Genomic DNA, 20,351 nt, shown 5'->3' with positions numbered 1-20,351 from the left:
GTGTATAAAACAAGCATTAAATTAAATCCATTATACATATATACGATTTGAGAGGGCGTATGGAAGTTTCAATACCCATTGTTCTTAAATGTACCTTTAAAAATTAAATTTAATAGATTGATAGTATAGATGGACAAGAGCAGTGTGAAAAAACGATGAAAAACTAACTTAGCCCACTTGAACCCTGTATATATTCTGTGTGTGGTTATGAATTAGTGGACTGTGTAATCTTTTAATATATTGAGCTTATTTATTTACATATATTGAGTATTTAAGATTGGCGGTTATGTTACACATGTACATATATGAATAGCGGGGGTTGTCTATGATGCGGCGGTATAAACTATGCGTGCGGTTGGTTCCATCTACAGATTTCGACTAACTTCCACTCCACAGAAGAAGTCGAGCCAAAAGGGAATTGAAAGATCAGGCGATGCGACGGTCCAATGGAAAACGGTACACATCGTTGTATGCGTGTGCAGCTGCGGGCTTTAGCCATACGTGTGAGAACATTACAGCTATGTTTTGGACACGAGCAATAACAACACAGCTATGCGCGTAAAAATAGTTACCTAAGCGGTGCAATACACTCATGAGCGTATGAATAGGGCAGTTGTAATATACATGAACATTGAACTACAAAACTACGAGCCTCATTTCTCAACAGTATGGTTGCGCTTAACAGAACCGAAACAGACATATGTTAACGGACCACTGTTAGTGCTGTTAGGTGTGAGCGCTCAATTTAAACGACAACAAATAATTATTGCACTAATGTGTGTATTTTGATTGTAATTGCACGCACTTAAGAAGTGCCGTAAATGCAAACATTTCGAAATGCAGTGCAATTTGGCTCTAGCCAAGCGACGGACGACACCATGCTACGATTACTGCCACAAAATGGGGCCGTTACGTACTTCAAGTGTTTTCGGCCGCTTCAATTGCAAGCGAAGCACACAGCCGTAAATTTGTTGGCAATCTATGAATTTTGTGTTCATCTTTTCTTTTCCATTATGACAGCTATAATTGCGAAAATATGTTGGCAAGTCCGCGGTTCGTGAGTTGGTTGGCTTTGGCGAGCGTTTCCTGCAATTAATTTGGCAGCTCGATGATGCAATCCCGCCAATCGCAAATCGCTCCTTGCATAATGAACTGGCCAAAGAATACCCACACAGCAGCAGCAGCAGCAGCAGAGGGATTGCACAACAGCCACAGAAACAGGTTTTTCTTTCATTTTCATGTGCATTTCCATTTCGCTGCCGTTACCATTACGTGTGTGGGGTTTCAGTTGGTAATTTTCACTTTCACTGGCACCCCTCTCCCCCTCCCCTAGCGACCGCCATTCATTAATTTTCCCCTTTTCTTTTTGAGTGTTTCTTTAGCTTATAATTTAAATAAGAAATTTTAGGGGGCCTAATACAATGATAAAAGTACTAACACATTTGGCTTACAACTGATGTGGGGACCGACAGGGGTCCCCACCAGATCTCAAATCCGAGTAGCTGGTCAGTTTGTCCTCTCACCCGCTACTCCTGCTCCTGCTTCTCCTCCTTCTTCTGCTCTGACTCCTCTTCCTCCTGCTCCTCCTCCTCGTGTCACCCGTTCAACGTCCAGCTCAACGTTGCCTCGTGGATCCGTGATTGGAAGACTCGCTGGTAGTGTCTTCGCTTGCTCTTCGATCTCCTCCTTGTTCGTTTGCTTCTTCGTTCTCCTTCTTGTGCTCGCGTTCTGTGCTGGGCTCTAGTAGCCGTGTCCGTGTCCGTGTCCATGTCCGTACTCGTGCTGGCTCTGATGGTGCTCCTCGTGGTGCTTGAAGATTGGCACTTCGACGTGGTATTTGTGTGGCACCGGAATCTCCCTGTGGATGGGCACCTTCACCTCTGTGTAGACGGGAATGGGCTTCTCAATTGGCACCTTGACTTCATATGGTACTGGCTTCTCGACGGTGTAGTGAACCTTCTTCTCCACGGTATAGGGTTGGGGCACCGGCACCTTCACGTGGACGGGATAGGGTTTCTCCACCTGCAGGCGATACGCAAAAGGATATTGGACGTTAGATTGAGAACAGCTCGGGGATCGGGGATTACTCACCTCAACTTTGTAGGGTTTGTCGACGGGCACCTTCACCTCATAGGGAACCTTCTGCTCGACGACCACCTTGTATGGTTTCTCGACCTCGACATCATAGGGTTTCTCCACCTCTACATCGTAGGGCTTCTCCACCTCGTATTTGACTTCATAGGGCACCTTCTTGATGACTTCGTAGGGCTTGGGTACCGGCACCTCGATCTTCACCTCATGTGGCACCTTCTTGATCACTTCGTAGGGTTGTGGCACAGGGACTTTTACTTCATACGGAATCTTCTTGATCACCTCGTAGGGCTGTGGCACATGGACTTTCACCTCGTAGGGCTTGTCCACTGGCACCTTCACCTCGTATGGTACCTTCTTGATGACTTCATAAGGCTTGGGCACATGGACTGGTACCTTGACGTATTCCTTCACATGGACAGGCACCTTCTTCTCCACTATGTACGGCTGTGGCACCTCGACTTTCACTTCATAGGGGATCTAATGGTAGACTAATTAGTTATCTATTCTTCTTGGGGTCTGGTCAACATAGTTCTGAAAGGGTGGGCGTCGAGTCTCACCTTTTTCTCCACGGTGTAGGGCACATGCTTGGTCACCGTATAATGAACTGGGACTTTCTTCTCGATGGTCACTGTCTTGATGTGCTCGTGGTGATGGTGGGGCTGGTAGTGATGATGGTAGTCGCCCGTGCTGCCATAGAGGCCGCGCTTCTCCACGGTCTTTTCGTCCCCCCCATCGGCTTTCTTCTCCTCCGCAACAGCCGCACAGTGGGCCAATGCCAAGCACACGGCGAGACAAGGAAGTACGAACTGCAAAAAAGGATAATCCGTATATTTAGCACACTCTCCACTCAGGGCACTCCACTCCACTAACTACTCTTTTTTTTTTTGGTATTTGGGAGTAATCGTAGCTGTGTTTTACCATTCGCATTGTTGAGCTGTTGATTTGACGTTTCACGAGGGAAACAATTACTCCACGATTAGCTGTGTTATACCAATAACGAGATCCAAGCTGGTACTGATTCGCTCTACCGCTGCACTCGGCTTTTATACACCGAAAAATTGGTTGGCTCGGTGTCGGTGTCGGTCTCTGTGTCGTGGTCTTTTCTATATCTCGCAACGCAATTCACAATTCACTGAGAGACTGGAAACTGGGGACTGGGGTCTGTGGACTGCGGCTGCGGCTGCGCGAAGGCGCATTCGCAACTTTTGTTGTTGTTGGGGATTTTGGCTTAGTAATGAAAAGTTAGTTGGGGAAACGGTGTTATATGAAAACTTGTTTCGGATTTGGTTTTGGTTTCGGTTTCCAGCAGGTGGGTTAGGGGGCCAGGAGGCCAGGAAGTAGGAGGCTTGTCGGCGCAGGAGCCTAACATTACAACGAAGGGGGCTGTAAACGGGTCGTTATCCTATTCAACAATAGCTAGGAAGTATGCATCTGTTACAGAGACCCAAATAAAAGTCGCAGAGACAACAATTAAAGCATTTCAATACGTCTGTCTGTCTGTCTTTCAGTTGATTGGCAAGAAATATCGGATTGCGCGCGCAAACATGGTAAGGCTTCCGTTTTTATTGGACCAAAAGCCTGGACACATGATATATGTATGGCGAAGCTGGGGATTATGCAAATGGAATCGGTTATTGACTCCATCTCTGGCTCTTCTCCCGTAACCCCAAAGCAAGGCAAGCCCCACGAGTGTGGTAAGGGGCAAAGACAATATGAAGGTTAAGCTTTGGTTATTTTATTTGATAGATTTTACATATTTGATCTTTGGCTTATGGGCATTTACGGGGTCATCATTTCATTTCAGCTTTGTGGGCGCCACAACAAAAGATCTACAATAGGTACCGAGCTGACCAAGCCAACGCCATTGTGGCCAAGGAGTTCGAGTCGCGCTGACACATGCATGCCACAAACGTGCAATTTGGGGGAGCTCTGGCTGATGGCCTGATCGTGCAGCTCCCGGCGTGACTGGATGTACCTACATACAGACTCGTATGTATTCGTATACATATTCCTAGTTATTATGTGATGTATGTTTGCCTGACTGGCTGCCTGGCTGCCTGACTACCTGGAATTTTGTGCAATCCGGGCTCACTACTCACTCACTCATTCAGTCATTAAATCGAAAACATACTTAGCTCCAACTTCGGCTATTTTAAAATCCATCATGTGGCAATACCAACAATTCGACTAGCAAAAAACAAAAAACAACAAAAAAAGAAGAAGTAAAACAAAGCCAGGCAGGCATTGTGCCGTGTACGTTTTTTGCAAATGCAGGTAGTCGCTTCGCGACGGGACGACAGACGCGGAAGACAGACCAGACCCATGCCAGGCCGGGCACAGCATTTACATACATGCTTATTATATTTCATAATCAAATTTAGGCACATTCCCCCATTTTCCCCATTTTCTGCAATTCTTTTGAGCCGATATGCCCAATCTCTGCCACTGCATTTGGTCAATGACCTTCACTTTTATTTAGAGAGGCAACGCCTCTGCTGTTGGTGCTCTCCTGCATTGTGTGCGTTGTAAAGAGCGATGTGTTGTGATCGTAAAAGCCCAAAGCTCTTGACACGCTCTACCATGAACCTTTGCCTGGCATCTGTAAAAGAAGGGTAGGGTAGTTCCACACAACCTTGACCCATTCATTATTTCTCTTGTTATCTGGTTTGAAACAGGCAATGCAATTAGTTGGAGACTGTGCGGGGCCGGCCCTTTTATTTTGTTTAGATTTTAAGTGCCTCATGGTGGGGCGATGTGAGTGGAAATAAGAAATCAAATGTGAAAGTAAATCTCTTAATTCACGTGTTAAGACATATTGTGCAATATGTTTCTTTTAATAAACCGGGTCCTTTCAACCGGGTCCATTTAACTAGTTACAAATTTATATAATCATTAAATGGTCCAATAGCCAGACATAACATGCTAGTTGATGATTCGCCAACAATTTGTAAATTTCTCTGTACATACATTCAAATTCAAATATTTGCGCCAATTCACATAACAGCCATGCGCTTAACAGGCACATTTCAAGAAAGCATTCACAGTCGATAGTAAGCCAATCGATATTGCGATACCCTATGGAAAAGGGTATTATAGAATTGCGGAAATGTTTGTCATCTCATGCGCTAATTTAGGGTGTTTTTAATACTTTTCGGTATTTTTTGAGGTCAAAATTGAACCGACGGTATATTTACGGTATATCGCCAATGGTATATTTTATCAATTTCATCAATCTATAAAATTAAATTTTCAAAGGTATATAGAAATGCAATATAAAAAATTATCTAAATTAAGCCAATCAAGTAGAACATTGATTCATCAATTGGGTAAAATTATGTGGGCAAAACTAAGGGTTTTAGTTATCCAGAATTATTCAACGGAATCTCTAAATTGACCGATATGAACGACTATCCTTTTTCGTTTTTTTTTTGTTTGACCATTTTTGCTAAAACCTTTTTTACGCAAAATGCAATAAAAGCAAGTATTAGGAATAAACCAGTTAAGTAGAAAAATTATTCATAAATCGTATAAAATTATGTGGGCATGGATAAATGTTCTACATAGCTGAGAATATTCCACGGAAGATCAAAAACGAGGAATATGTAAAATACAACTTGAATTCGTCAGTATATTTACGGTATATTTTTTAAATGAGACGGTATGTTTCTGAGGGTCGGACGGTATATTTTATCGACCACGGTCACACTCCACTTATCGCAAGTCATTTCAGAAATCGGCAAAATTTTAAAGAAAAGTGTTTTATTTATATATTTAACTCCTTACATTGCAGTCAGACATGTTTCTTACGCGCTCCGAGTACGACAGAGGTGTAAACACCTTCTCGCCCGAGGGTCGCCTCTTCCAGGTCGAGTATGCCATCGAAGCCATCAAATTGGGTTCCACCGCGATCGGCATTTGCACCAATGAAGGTAGGCAGTTAGTCGTGATACTATTGTGTGTTTATTAAAATGTGATGCATTCTGCGTTCTCAGGCGTTGTCTTGGCCGTGGAGAAGCGTATCACATCGCCCCTGATGGTCCCCAGCTCGGTCGAGAAAATCGTTGAAGTGGACAAGCACATTGGCTGCGCTACCTCCGGCCTGATGGCCGATGCACGCACACTAATCGAGCGCGCCCGCGTGGAGTGCCAGAACCATTGGTTCGTCTACAACGAGCGCATGTCCATCGAATCCTGTGCTCAGGCTGTCTCCACACTGGCCATTCAGTTCGGTGACAGTGGCGACAGCGATGGTGCCGCCGCCATGAGTCGTCCGTTTGGCGTGGCCATACTGTTTGCCGGCGTCGAAAACAAGAAGCCCCAACTCTGGCACATGGATCCATCGGGTACCTTTGTGCGTCACTCGGCCAAAGCCATTGGTTCTGGCAGCGAGGGCGCCCAGCAGAACTTGCAAGACTCCTTTACCGCCGAAATGAGCCTGAATGAAGCCATCGATCTGTGTCTAAACACCCTGAAGCAGGTTATGGAGGAGAAGCTCAGTTCGACCAATGTGGAGGTGATGACTATGACTGCAGAGAAAGAGTACTACATGTTCTCCAAGCAGGAGGTCGAGGAGCACATTTCAAATTTGGCGTAAATCAGGCAGAGTTTTCCATACATTTCTATATCGGTTAAAATACAAATTAAATGTGAATAAAGTAAAGGAATTCTAAATCACCCATCTAATCGGTGCAGTTTTTTCGAAAAGGTACAAGTCTAATCCGATTTTATATACAGTTGATTTTTATTCATATATTTGATGTATGTATATCGTATTGGTGTATATATTTATTCACTACAACATTTTGCGGGCCGGCTCCCTTCCCTTCGACTTTCGCCTTTCTGGGTTCGCCTCTACAATAATATCTTTTTATATTTAATAAATGTACTCTCTAGACATTAAACTGTTGAGCAAAATCAAACAGCTCGGACTAACTTGGTTAATCCCGATACAAAGGCAAATCATAAAGAATTCTCTTCTCTACTTCTACGCTCTCTTCGTGTGCACAGACTTCTCTCATTTTTGTTGTTTTTAGTTTCCATTTCATTTTACCTAGAACCGAAATAATGCAAATAAGGCAGAGTAAACGCTTACCGACTAAGGGGGATACAATGGTGTTTCAAAGGAGTGGGGAACAGTGGGTGGACTGGGAAGACGAATCAAAATTAAGAAATTTATATCTATATCAATACGAGAGTATATATATATATATATATCTATATATATGTATATGTAAATAGGGATCCCGAGGGATCCTTTAGAGCATTCACAATCGTTTACATCACACCTAGGTTGTTGGATGTTCGCTGCCACTGGGACTGCTGTTGGTGTTGTTGTTGGTGTTATTATTATTATTATTGTTGTTGGTCGCGATACTCGCGGTGGTAGTTGTGGTGTTGCTGTTGGTGCGCAGCATCAGGCGCGACAGACTGGTATTGGGCTCACTGAGAGAGTAGATCTCCGGCTCGAATACTGGCGGACACTCCATGTTCGGATAGTCCGGTGTGGCCGCCTTCGAGTCGACAGAATTGGTGTTTGATACTTTTGGTGTTGGTGTTGGCGTTGGTGTTGTTGCTCCTGTTCCTGATCCTGTTTCTGCCACCGCTGGCTCTTCTTCCTTGTTGGTGCTGCTACAGCTGCTGCTGTTGTTGGCCATCGTTGGTGGAGGCGGTGCTGGCGGCAGAGGCGGCTGCAGCGACTCGGATGTGCACAGATTCGTGGTGGATGCTGTCGGCACTCCAGGGCCACGGTAGCTCCGATAGGTTAAGGGCAAGGTTATCTGCGAGAATATCTCTTGATCGCAGTCAGGATCTGCACTACATGGCGGAGTCACGGCCTGCAGCGGTATCTGATGGTTGGGCTGGTGCTGATGATGGCCGAACAGTGTCCGATGCAGGAGGGGCGAGCCCAGAAAGCGGTTCTCCTTCGATGGCTTCGTAGGCGTGGCCGACGATATCGACAGCTTGGCAAAGATGGGTATGGGTGCTGAGTTTTTGCGATGGGCATCGTACTTGGTGCCCGTGATCTTTTCCCTCAGGTCCTGATTGTAGGTCTGGCTCTTCTTAATGCTGCTGCTGGCCATTCCACTGCCACCAGCTCCTCCCCCATCCAGGGCATGATTCGACTTGGACTTCTTGTTCAACGGCAAGGTCATGGTCATGGGAAGGGATGGGGTCACACTGCCACTGCCACTGCCGCTTCCAGAAGAGTGCTTGGAGGTGAAGGGAAAGCGTCGATCGCTGCTGGACTTGCCCTTGGTCTTCTTCGGATCGGCGCTCGAGTTTTTTCCACCTCCTCCACTGGCATTGCTGCTGCTGCTGCTCTTGTGCAAGAAGCTGGAGAACTGCAGCTGCTGGGAGCGCAGAAAGTGCTTTGTTCGACTGCTATGGTGCTGCTGTTGTTGCTGCTGCTGCTGTTGCTGTTGCTGCAGCAACTGCTGCTGCTGTTGGTGGTGCTGCTGAAATTGCTGATGGTGATGATGCAGCTGCTCGTGATTGCTGGAGGAGCTGGGCTCGTCCCCGCATATCAGCTCGTAGCCAAAGTCGCGCAGCTTCTGTCCCTCCTTGGTGCGTGTCCGCTTGATGCTCTCGTCGTCCGGCTTGAAGCTAATCTCGTAGTCCGGAGTCTTGGGCAGACTCACGCTCTGGATCTTGGGCAGATTCGCGGGCGGCTTCACCACGGTGCTGCTCTGCTGGCTGGCCGTGGACTCGGTACGCGCATGCTTGTGCTTTTCCACGCCCAAATGCACTCGATTGTTGTACATCTCCTGGGCCTCTTCCTCCTGCTTGCGCAGCATAAGATCCTTCAGCGTGACAAAGCCCTGGGTGTTGTGGTGATGGTCCAGGGTTCCGCCAACACTCATCTTGGGCAGCAGCGTCTTCGAGGTGTGGAAATCGAATTCCACCAGATTGGGATTAGAGGCATGCAGAAAGTTGAAGGGCACCTTCTTCAGGCTCGACTTGCTGTTCGGACTCGGACTCTGGCTCTGGCTCTGGCTATCCTCGGAGCTTTGGTGTTGCAATGAGCTGACCGTAGGCGCTGGCGATGTGGGCGGACCCAGGGCCAACGATGCCGAGACCGAAGCTGAGACCGAGACAGCAGATTCCGTGTTGCTCACCACCGAGCTCCGGCTGGAGCTGCGCGACAATTTGCGCGTCTCAGCGGCCATTGCCGTTTGAGTGACCAATGTGGGCGGCATGGCCGGATCGTGGTAGCCCGGAGTATTGGCTCCGATTTGGATGCCAAAGCTACCGCCCGGCACCTTCCGGTAGCTGCGATACTGCTCCGTGGGTACCGGGATATCGCTGGAGGGCTTTGCCGCGCTGCTCTTGAACGGGCCCATCGTGAACTTGCGGAACGAGTCCAGGTAGCTGCGATCGTGCTTGATCCCGTGCCCGGTGCTGGAGGTGGGCGTGCCGCCGCTGCCGCTGGTTAGTATGCCGCCGGAGGACATCTCCTTGGAGCCTTGGGGCGAGGGAGTGCACAGATTTTTGGCCACCAGGGCGTCACACTCCTCGCCTGAGCTGTCGTTCTCCGAGTACAGATCTTTGGTGTCCGCGCGCACGTTGGGTGGTATCTTCTGCGAAGCCTGGCGTAGAAAGTCCACCCATTGATTGAGGGCATCGAGGGACTCGGCCGCAAAGTAGAAGCTCTTGGCCGTGTGATAGACCTTGAAGGCGTGCGGCTTAGAGTGCACTTCCTTGGCCAGGGAGACGGTGAAGCCCGGCAGAAAGATGACCAGGCTGGCGGAGGTGCTCTGCTTGCTGCGGAATCCGTACAGGATGGTGTCCAGCATCACAAAGTATATCCTCGCCCAGTAGGTGACGCCGCGGTGGTTCTTCTTTCGCCTGTACAGATGGCCCTGGATGTCGCCGGTGCCCAGGAGCTTTAGGTTCGTGTTCCTCCGCTTGGCCATCAGACTGTGCTTCTTCTTGAGGGTCAGGGTACGCGATTTGCTGGGCGTGTGCAGCTCACTAATCTCCGGCGGCTCCGATGGTGTGGTTGGAGTCTGCACAAGCACAGACACAGGTACAGTTGAAGGTACAGATGCAGGTACAGGTATAGGTACAGGGATAGAAATGGGAACAGGTACAGGGAGAAGGACAAGTGCAGAGGCTGCCAGCATGCTGGCCGGCTTGGGCGGTGGCGGTGGCACCACCTGCGGGCTCATCTCCTTCTGCTTGCGCGGCCTGGGCGGTGGTGCTGGCGGCGTTACTAGAAGGAATTCCTTGCGCGGCTCGACGGCTGGCGGGGTGTCCGATTCCTCGCCAGAGTTATCGTACGCCGGTGTGCTGTGACTCTTGTCCAAGCGTCCACGGCGATTCAGCAGCAGGGGGGCATTGATGGCTTCCGCCAGGGGCAGGTCCTGCCCAAGGGAGGCGATATTGATGGCCTCCAGCAGCTCCTCAGCGTTCTCCGTCTTACAGTTGCGCAACGTCTCCAGGGCATCCTCGTCGCCCTCGTCGGCGAAGGGAATGGGCTCGAAGGTCTCCAGGATGGTGTTATCCACATTGCACGTAAACTTCTCGTTCCGCACCACGTAATCCTCCACCTTCATGGTGGAATCGAAGCGGACCACCTTGCTGACGCCCGGCTTGTAGCGATCCTCCACATGGTCCCGCTCCCGCTGGAACTCCCCTGTCAACTGCTTCAGCTTGCGCGCTTCGTTGAACATCCGTCGGGCCTTGTCCGTCGAGCTATCGCCAATCCCAATACAGGTCGTGGGGCGCGGTGCAATCTCCAGGCCATAGCCGAAGGAGATGGATTTGTCTCGAATGCTGGGCGACCCTGGATCACAACAGGCCGCCGAGGAGCCGATGCCCGGCTTTCGTTCATGCCACGAGGGCACAACCAGATCGGAGTGCTTGAGGCTGAGAAACTCATCGCCACAGATGGTATTCCTGCGCTGCAGCAAGGCCCTGGGCTTGGGATAGTACAGGCGCATCTCCCGCGTGGCACATTTGGGATCCGTGGGTGTGGCTATATCACTGCAGCTGGAGTCCGAGTCCGAAGAGGCTGGCGGACTGGTTTTGACCACCTCACTCTTGTCGCTGGCCAAGGACTTGGTCACCTCCGTGCCCAGCGTGCCCGTTGCCACCTTCTCCGTGTCCAGCGTGAGAAAGGCTGTGCGCGGACTCGGCATCTGATCCGCCCAGCGACATGCCATGTTGCGCTTTTTGCTCGGCAGCCGGTACGGTTGCATGTAGATCTGGCCAAACATCTTTGTGTGCTTCGGTCGCTTCTTTACGGTCAGCACCACATCGGGCAGGGACTCGCGCAGGTGCTCCAGCACGGTTTTGTGCTGCCATCCGACTACTGTCTGGTAGTTGATCTGCACGATCTCGTCGCCGTCCTCGATCTTGCCCGAGTTGTGGGCCGGCGAATGGTACTTGTTGTCCGTCACGCGATGGATGCCATTGTAGCTGGACTCGATATTGAAGCCCAGCTCCGACTCGCGCTTCTTCAGGTTGACCAAGTTGAGGGAGGATGGCTGCAGCACCATCGGATCGGATATGTCCTGGATCATGAAATTGGCCAGGCTCTCCAGACGCTCGGCGGTGCTCCTTATCTTATCCACTGGGTTCTCGGCAAAGCGGTCCCGATGCGCATTGGTGGCCAGCTCCAGGCCGCATTTCAAAACATTTCCGCAATACTCGCGGTAATTATCCTGCCCCCGGAAGGGGGAACGCTCCAGGCTGCCCACCAGCGGCTTCAGCGTGGCTATGGTCCTGGTGATATCATGCAGGGTCCTCGTATCGATCTTCGTACTGTCCGCATGGTTCTTGGCCAGCTCGCGGTGTAAATTCCTCGCTGCCGTGGCTACATGCAGGGCCATAAACTGTAGATTATCATTTTTCAGATGATAATGCTGCAAGATCAAGGTCATTTGCCATATGTATTGCTGGTGGAAATTCCCCAAGGACAAATGCACACTGTACTCACAAAATTTCTCAGATTTTCAACTGCCTCCAGCACGATCTCCTGATGGCCTATACGCTGCATTCCCAAATTCTCCAACTCATACGGTCGTATGTTGAGCAGGGATCGCCCACCGATTTCATGTTTGGAAAATTCATATAAATAACCTTTCATGGACTCGTCGAGACCTTTATTCGAGTATAAACAAAAAGAAAGTCGGGTGAGAAAATTATACAAAATTCCTTGATTCTTGCGGTGGGCGTTGCTGTTTCCGTAGTTGCTGTTGTTTTTGTTGTTGTTGCTGCTGTGTGGGTAGTGGGAATGCAGCCCACGGATGCAGTTTTTCCTTGACCTGTCAAGCAGAGTTGTGATTATATTACCTTTGATCCAGTCCGTAACTTGGTCCGGTGTCCATTCAGCTATGTTTATATAGGCCATCCTGACGCGCGCACACTCTCGCTGCCACACCTATGTCATCTTATCTTTATACAGAACGGAACACTTCAATTAAATAAAAGAATTTTTATTGTTTGCGCCAGGCAGGGCTGCAAGTATTTGTATTGTATTTGTTGTATTTTTTATATTCCGCGAGTCCATAACGCGTCTTAAAAAATACTGGAAAATACCATAAAATATATTCTAGGTACGTGAGCTGACATGGTGTCAGTGTTACCCTCAGAAAATAGCGAAATATAACGTCTCATTTTCAAAATATACCGAAATATAACTTGAATTCAAACAAACCATTTGTCTACAATGATTAGGAATCTTTTTCTCCGACTTTGGTATGCCTTAACATAATTTAACATTGATTAAAGGAAATACGCACATACTCTATTAAGATGTTGTTGATATGTAGCAAATGTTTCGGTGTAGTTACCATGTAAAAAAACTAGTTTTATATAAATTGTTTTTGACCGTTTACGTTTAACCCTTATATTATAAACAATCCAATTATGATGAGGACCTTAAACTAGCCAATCTTGTAGAAAACTGATTTATAATTCGGATAAATTTTTGTGTTCAGGGCTGACCGAATATAGGACAGGATGGATATGCAAGAATAAATTATAATCAGTGTTGTTCACCTGTTTAAACAGAGGGGGGATAAGTGGGTGAAATTCGTTTTTATCATCGGTATATTTACGGTATATTTTAAAAGTGTGACGGCATAATTCGGTATATTTCTGATGGTCAGACGGTTTCAACAGCTGGTCCGTCAGAGATGCGCCGACTTCGTTTGAAAATACCTCATTAAACCCATTAAATGCAAATAGATAAATAATTTGTTTATGATTTATTTTTTAATTGCCATTCCATAGATTAAGACCACAACATGCTGGCCAAGTACATTTAAGTGTATATATGTGCCATGTGGTCCAACTGCAAAGAGAACGCGCACGTTTTTCCGTCGCTGCTGTTTTTGCTCTCAGTCAGTTGCTCTGAGGGACGACGAAGTAAATCACCGCGTGTTTCTAATCGCTGCAACTAGCCTGGGTGCACAAATACCAAAGGAGAAATGTCTGTAACGCAGACGAAACAAATCAAATTTTACAACCCATCGAGTTCCGCGAGCTCCGACAGGTAACGCAAGATACAACGGTGGTACTGTGTTAATAGCGACGAAATAACGCATAAGTGAAGTGTGAAAATCCAAGAAAAGTCGTTAGAATGTGATATACACTATACACACGCACACATGCATACACACACCCATGTGCTCGAACTCATTCATCATCGGTGGGCCTTAGAAGCTAAGCACGCAATACAGAATGTGCGAGGCGAGGAAAATGGCATACAAGTGTACATAAGTTTTACATAAAAATACATACACATTCAGACGTAACAGATGATAAATTCAATTTCAATAGCTTTTGCCTGTTTTCATTGCCGGTTGTCATTATACGCTGCAGCTAAAAGAGAAAGACAAACCAGTGAGAGAGAGAGAGCCACCTCACGAGAACAGTTATAAACGCAATGGCAATAACAAAAACAGCAATAAGCAAACAGTCGATTCGACGTCGCGTCTTCGTCTTCTCCCTCCCCTGCCGTTATATATACCTACCTTCGCAGTAGCAGAGAGCCGCTGGCAGCGCAGCTTTTTAACCTTAGCTCTGCACTCACACTTTTTTTTGTCAGTCAATCCCACAACCCGCGTGCTGCTTGCTGCTTACACTTTAGCCGGTGCTCGCATTTTATTAGATATCGAATAAATATTTCTCACAACGCAAAAAACTGAACAAACCCCGAGGAAAATAACAGCTTTATTCATAGCCAGGCCATACCACACCACATGTGATCGTGCCGGCCCATGTGCAAGCATTATTCTGTTATTGTGTGTCGTGTGTGAGTACGCCAGGCGAGTGATTGACCCATTTTGGCATCGCCGGCAGCGAACGACTCTCACGCCCACGCCACGCCAGCGCCAGTCCCGTACGTACGGTAGAGTAAAATGAGCAGCATCACGTTTTTGTGCAGCAAGTCGAATGGCAACAACAACCACAGCGATGTCCAAAGGGGAAAACCAGCATCAGCATTTACATCTGCGTCCGCATCCGTCGCCGTCGCCGCCGCAGCCGCCAGCGGTCTACTAACCATCGCAGTCCAGCCGCAGCAGCAGTCAAAGGTTAAGGCCGCCGCTGCCGTAGCCAAAACCAATGGTCACATGTAAATCATTGCATTTTTTCGCTCTAATGTACACCAGTGCATACATGTGCATGTATGTATGTATTATCATACGTTGCGAGTCTATATTTTTGTTGTGTCTGCCTTCCATCAGTTCATTCGTTATTTCGTACATTTACCGCCATTCTAATTGTTTTGCTGTCGCCCTTGTTCGGCGTGTGTGCCTGTATTTGTTCGTCTCTCTGTTCTGTGTTTAATTAACTCTCTCGTGCCTCTTTCTTACTGTTCATATTGTTTATCGTCTCAGCATCTGAGCTGCGACGCCGCCCTGTCAGGTTGGTTGGCATGGCGTCTAATACCAGCGGAGAAGTTAAGTTAAGAAAAATGATAGCGTCAGCAACTGCGCCAATATGGCTGCGATCAAGCCACGTCTATTGCCACTCTGCTACATCCCACTGCGGTACAAAAATCCTTCTGTATGCTTGTTTTCCTTCTCCCTTGCTCTCAGGCAGGTCAACCTGTTGTGCAAGGCTCATACACGTGGCAAAAGCTCTTCGTCTCCTTCGCTACACCATCTCTCTAGCTTTATGATATGTATGTGCTTTCTTCTTCTTTTACTGCGGGCGCCTGTGTACGTGTATGCGTGTGTTGTGTATTTCGCATTACTACGAAAAAACTATAAATATGCTTCGCAATGGTCTGGTCTGGCCATTTTTGGCACAGCTGAGTAACGCTGAGTAATAGCGCGGTGGGGGGCGGGGGAGTGGATGTGGTCCCGTCCCAATTGGAGAGTGCAACGAACGCGCCTACGCAGCATCCCAAGTCTAGCGTCGCTTTGTCTCTCTCTGTCTGTCTGTCTGTCTCTGCTTCTTGCTCTTCCTCTGTCTGTATGCATACATATGTACGTATAATTGACTGACGATTCGCTGGCAACTCTTTGATTACTCTTTATACATCCATATGCATGTACATTTGGATTCGTGTATATTTTTGTATGTATTTATTTCGGAAATGATGAAGTCACGTCAGCACTCTACTTTGCACCACACATGGTGGAAATACAAAACATATACATGCAAGGTAGACATATACATATGCACATATGGATTTATGCAGCAGCATCGCATTTTGGACGAAGCTTTCACCAAAGCTTCTCTTTCATTGAATTCAATCCAGATTTGTTACCAAGAATGATTGTTGTTGCTTGCACTTTGTTGTGGGCTTTCGGCACGCTTGCATGTGTGGGAGGCATGTGCCCAGAGAATGTTGCGTTGCTGTCCTGCCTTTCGAGTAGAGTAGGTCAGTGAGTATACTATATCCTTGAACTCTCGCCGCTTCAAGACTCTCTTAGAAGTACGTATAATCTAGATGTATAAACAAACAAATAACCTTGCTGATTTTGTAATGAAAGCCCGAGATTAATAAATTTTTGTACCCATTTTTGTGCCCCTACAACGGAGGTGGGTGTACGACCAACCTTATCGTTGATAATCACTGAATTCCAAACCTTTTGGCCACACGTATTATAAATAAATATTGTCTGTGAGGGTTCTGTGGCGGGGCTGGGGACAGGGGACTGGTCCCAATACTCGACATAGTGCTAACGATGATTATAAATCTTTGCAGCGATGATCGTTCCGATGTGACAGAACCGCTCTACGTCGATCCCTATGCGGATCTGGGCAATGGGAATATCGGCGGCGGGGATATTCTATTCTGCTGCCCGGCCTCGCCCACCACAGTGCCTACCAAGACGGCGCTGGAGTCACCTATGCGACGTGCTGGGCGGCGCCAGCGCACTACATCGATTGGTAATCAGACAACTACCGCAAATCCGTCCGAATGCATTATACGGGCCAACAATCGTACCATCTATACAGCTGGTCGTCCGCCATGGTACAACTGTGCCGGTCAGCAGGTGGAGCCATTTGTCATAGGTACGCTTCACAATCCCCCACCGCAGCTTAACAGAGTCTGATCTTCCCAATACTCAATACCCAATACCAATCCAGGAATTTGCGGCGGCAGTGCATCGGGCAAGACAACTGTGGCCGAGAAAATCATAGAGAGCCTTGATGTGCCCTGGGTAACCCTGTTGTCCATGGACTGTTTCTACAAGGTGAGTGAAGGGCGGAAACAAAACTAAATTGGACTCCCAATAATATGTAATGTGTACACTCCTGGCCAGATCCTGAATGAGAAGCAGCACGAGCAAGCTCTGATCAACGAGTACAACTTTGATCATCCGGATGCCTTTGACATCGAGTTGCTGATCGATGTGCTCACGAAGCTAAAGGAGGGCCGCAAGGTGGAGGTCCCGGTATATAACTTTGTCACACATGGCCGTGAGACCCATACGAAGACCATGTACGGCGCTAATGTCATCATATTCGAGGGCATTCTTACCTTCCACAGTCCCGAGGTCCTCAGGCTGTTGGACATGAAGATATTCGTGGACACAGATCCGGATATACGTCTGGCCAGGCGCCTGAAGCGGTAATTGCTTCGCTTAGCTCAGAAATGGCAGACTCTAATCTGAATCTGTATCTGAAATGACTTGCAGCGACATTTCACAACGTGGACGCGACCTGAGGGGTGTGCTCAAGCAATACCTGAACATGGTGAAGCCTTCGTATGCCAATTATATAGCCCCAACCATGGCCCATGCGGACATCATCGTGCCACGAGGCGGCGAGAACAAAGTCGCCATCCATCTCATTGTACAGCACGTGCACACCCAGCTGCAACTGGTGAGAGAGCGACCAGCTGACTTTGTGTAAATTTCAGTATAATGTTAATGGAAATCCTCCTTCATTTGAATGCAGCGCGGGTTCAAGCTGCGCGAGACGCTGGCCAACTCGTACAAGGACCAGCCAATGCCACATTCTCTGCATTTACTGGACCCCACGCCCCAAATCAAGGGCCTACACACGTTTATCCGTTGCCGGAATACGTCCAGAGATGAGTTCATCTTTTATTCAAAGCGCCTTATTCGCCTGGTCATCGAGTATGCCTTGAGCCTGTTTCCCTTCAAGATGACCACTGTGGAGACACCGCAGGGAGTGCTATACGAGGGCAAGCGCATGGCCTCTCGAAAGATCTGCGGCGTTTCCATATTGCGTGCCGGCGAGACCATGGAGCAGGCCGTCTGTGATGTGTGCAAGGACATACGTATTGGGAAAATCCTCATACAGACCAATCTTAAGACCGGGGAGCCAGAGCTTTACTACCTGAGGCTGCCCAAAGACATAAAAGACTACAAGGTGATACTAATGGATGCCACCGTTGCCACTGGGGCTGCGGCCATGATGGCCATTCGTGTCCTTCTAGATCACGATGTGCCCGAAGATAACATCATTCTGGCCTCGCTGCTGATGGCCGAAATCGGTGTACACTCCATTGCATATGCCTTTCCTAAGGTGAGTATTCCTCCTTCCTACTGGGGCATCGCATCCTTCCCCTTGGCCATGTGCTTAATTTTATCCATTTCGCTGCAGGTTAAAATCGTTACTTCCGCTCTAGATCCGGAGATTAATAGTAAGTTTTATGTAATACCCGGCATTGGTAACTTTGGCGATCGCTACTTCGGCACGGAGCCCTCAGACGACTACTAGAGAGAAGGCCACTCGACCACTGTGGACAAGCAACAAGTTTCTAATGTATCCTAGGCTAAGTTGAAAGCGTTACTTAAATTATGAATTCGGAACAAGATGCGTTTTTATTGCTCGACCTAAAGCTAGAGAAACCTTATGAGCAACTGCAGCAGAAAAGCCAGGCTTCCCACCACAAGGGCAATGCCCACATAGCGCTGGATCAGCTTGTCTCGATTCCTCCCGGTCATCGTTAATTCCATTGGAGCCTCTTGCTTTTTTGCACATCGCGTCCAGTCCCGCTCATCGTCCAGAATCTCGCCCACCATGCTGAATTTGCTGACACTGGTAATTCGGACGTGGACCCGGGTGCCCAGCAGATTGTCCCGCATGGGCAGCAGGACCTGCTCATAGCTTTTGTTGTGCCCCACATAGTGGAGCTTGTCGTGAGAGATTTCCGTGACCAGAACCGTGTACATTTCCCCCACTCGCTGCGCATACGGCTCGTAGCTGTAGAAGAGATCCGTCAGTCGTTTGGTGCGCTTCTTTACCAGGTTGGCGGGTATGCGCTCCATTTTCGCTGCCGGTGTGCCAGGCCGGGGAAAGAACTGATTGATGAACAAGCTGGGGAAGCGGTATCTGCCGCACAGCGTCATCGTCTCCTCGAAATCTTCTTCGGTCTCTGTGGGAAAACCGCAAATGATGTCGGTGGCAATGGTAACGCCAGGAACACGTTCACGAAGGAAGTCCACCACGTGCTCGAAATCTTTGCGACAATATTCGCGCTTCATCTCGCCCAGCACCGAGTCACTGCCGCTCTGTGGAGACAGAAGATGTTAGCGGTTGATCCAAGGAATCGATTCGCATGTGGTTTGCACTCACCTGAACGGGAACATGTAAAAAGGCATAGACACGTGGGTGCTGTAGTACCTTTGCCACCTCTTCCAGATGCTCCAGAATGTAGGGGGGATTCGTCATGCCCACACGCAGCATGCAGTGCTCTGGGATAACTTCGACCAGTTTCCAGAGCAGCTCTGGCAGGGAACTGCCTATGTCTCGGCCGTAGGCCCCAGTGTCTTCCGATGTTAGCCAGATCTCGCAACAGCCTTCCGCAAAGGACTGTCGCGCACGATCCACAATCTCCTCGGGTGGATAGCTGGCCAGGTCTCCGCGAGCATGCTTCGTTTTGCAGTATGTGCACTGGTTCAGACAGCCCGTGTTTATGGATATTATCTCGATGAGTGGATTCTTGCGCACCTTGGGTAGCGACAGTGGAGCTCCGGCCACCCGACGACCATGTACCTTCTTGTTTTGCAGTAGACGTACGCTGTGTCCCTTCAGAGTCTCTTCCACCACCTCCACGACGCGATCGATCTGCTGCACTCCGATCACAGACAGGCCACGCAAATAGTCGGACTTTGGCGCTCCCTGGGGCACGCAGCCTGCCACCACAACATGCTTGCCGCTGCTCATCCCCGACTCGATCTCATTGCGAAAGGTGTCCTCGGATGGATTCTTCACGGTGCAGCTGTTGAGCAGCCACAGATCTGCTTCATCTTTACCGCTAAGTTTGTAACCATACGCTGCCAGCTGCCCGGCCATGTACTCGGAGTCCGAGTTGTTGTGGGCGCATCCCCATGTCTTCACAAACACCTTTTGAGTTCCAGGTATAACACTCTCGTAAATGGTGGGCCGGGGAGTTGGCTTCTCTTCGGCATCGGTCTCCGGCTTGATTTGCACACGCTTCTTGGCGCGCACCGTCACACTCTTCTTGTTCTGGTAACGCTCCTGCGGCTTGACATCTTCGGCAGATATCAGATCCTCGATATCATCAATATCGTTGCCTGGAAAGTCCTGTTCAAGCTGGTGCATGTTCACTTTTCTGTTTCCCAGGAACATGTGCAACGCGGTCCAGCTGTTTACGTTTGAACAGTGTTGGTAAGCTCGATTGTGAAAAATATTCGATTTTTATTCGATAAAAGGTTAGGCTACCATGACCTGTCCGACACCTTGCCTTTATTATTATTTTTGTTGATTGTTAATTATTTATTTAATTATTAAATTATTTTGAATTCAATTATTGTTGAGGGTCGTTTTCCTAATTACTTTATAACCACTTTTCACGC

The 20,351-nt window shown here is 48.4% G+C and overlaps 5 protein-coding genes across 8 annotated transcripts; 2 read left to right on the top strand and 3 right to left on the bottom strand.

Moving 5' to 3' along the window:
• Positions 1–1,359: 1,359 nt before the first annotated feature.
• LOC117188277 (probable serine/threonine-protein kinase kinX) lies at positions 1,360–3,121 on the bottom strand. Its single transcript, XM_033391836.1, has 4 exons — positions 3,013–3,121; positions 2,652–2,900; positions 2,092–2,571; positions 1,360–2,022 (listed from the first exon to the last, which is right to left on the bottom strand). Exons 1-4 carry the CDS (start codon positions 3,019–3,021, stop codon positions 1,741–1,743), a joined length of 1,020 nt encoding a protein of 339 aa, XP_033247727.1. The 5' UTR covers positions 3,022–3,121; the 3' UTR covers positions 1,360–1,740.
• Positions 3,122–5,800: 2,679 nt separating this feature from the next.
• Positions 5,801–6,777, top strand: LOC108159718 (proteasome subunit alpha type-5). Of its 2 annotated transcripts, XM_017293239.2 has the most exons (3): positions 5,801–5,848; positions 5,885–6,023; positions 6,087–6,777. In XM_017293239.2, the coding sequence occupies exons 2-3, from the start codon at positions 5,891–5,893 to the stop codon at positions 6,686–6,688; spliced, it is 735 nt and encodes a 244-aa protein (XP_017148728.1). In that variant the 5' UTR covers positions 5,801–5,848; positions 5,885–5,890; the 3' UTR covers positions 6,689–6,777. The 2 variants fall into 2 exon arrangements, with proteins under 2 accessions (XP_017148728.1, XP_017148727.1); XM_017293238.2 differs by having other exon boundaries at positions 5,817–6,023.
• A 34-nt stretch (positions 6,778–6,811) lies between these two features.
• LOC117187888 lies at positions 6,812–12,576 on the bottom strand. Its single transcript, XM_033390820.1, has 3 exons — positions 12,391–12,576; positions 12,035–12,198; positions 6,812–11,960 (listed from the first exon to the last, which is right to left on the bottom strand). Exons 1-3 carry the CDS (start codon positions 12,446–12,448, stop codon positions 7,380–7,382), a joined length of 4,803 nt encoding a protein of 1,600 aa, XP_033246711.1. The 5' UTR covers positions 12,449–12,576; the 3' UTR covers positions 6,812–7,379.
• A 718-nt stretch (positions 12,577–13,294) lies between these two features.
• LOC108159957 (uridine-cytidine kinase-like 1) lies at positions 13,295–18,341 on the top strand. Of its 3 annotated transcripts, none has more exons than XM_017293628.2 (7): positions 13,295–13,594; positions 16,262–16,572; positions 16,648–16,754; positions 16,824–17,131; positions 17,199–17,385; positions 17,461–18,054; positions 18,133–18,341. In XM_017293628.2, exons 1-7 carry the CDS (start codon positions 13,530–13,532, stop codon positions 18,247–18,249), a joined length of 1,689 nt encoding a protein of 562 aa, XP_017149117.1. In that variant the 5' UTR covers positions 13,295–13,529; the 3' UTR covers positions 18,250–18,341. The 3 variants fall into 3 exon arrangements, with proteins under 3 accessions (XP_017149117.1, XP_017149116.1, XP_017149114.2); XM_017293627.2 differs by lacking the exon at positions 13,295–13,594 and adding an exon at positions 14,158–14,677; XM_017293625.2 differs by lacking the exon at positions 13,295–13,594 and adding an exon at positions 15,831–15,938.
• On the bottom strand, positions 18,328–20,145 carry LOC108159959 (threonylcarbamoyladenosine tRNA methylthiotransferase). Its single transcript, XM_017293629.2, has 2 exons — positions 19,108–20,145; positions 18,328–19,043 (listed from the first exon to the last, which is right to left on the bottom strand). The coding sequence occupies exons 1-2, from the start codon at positions 20,122–20,124 to the stop codon at positions 18,372–18,374; spliced, it is 1,689 nt and encodes a 562-aa protein (XP_017149118.1). The 5' UTR covers positions 20,125–20,145; the 3' UTR covers positions 18,328–18,371.
• Positions 20,146–20,351: the final 206 nt, after the last annotated feature.

Source organism: Drosophila miranda, chromosome 3, assembly GCF_003369915.1.
Source record: "Drosophila miranda strain MSH22 chromosome 3, D.miranda_PacBio2.1, whole genome shotgun sequence".
NCBI lineage: Eukaryota > Metazoa > Arthropoda > Insecta > Diptera > Drosophilidae > Drosophila > Drosophila miranda.
This window is presented reverse-complemented; position numbering and strand designations above follow the sequence as displayed.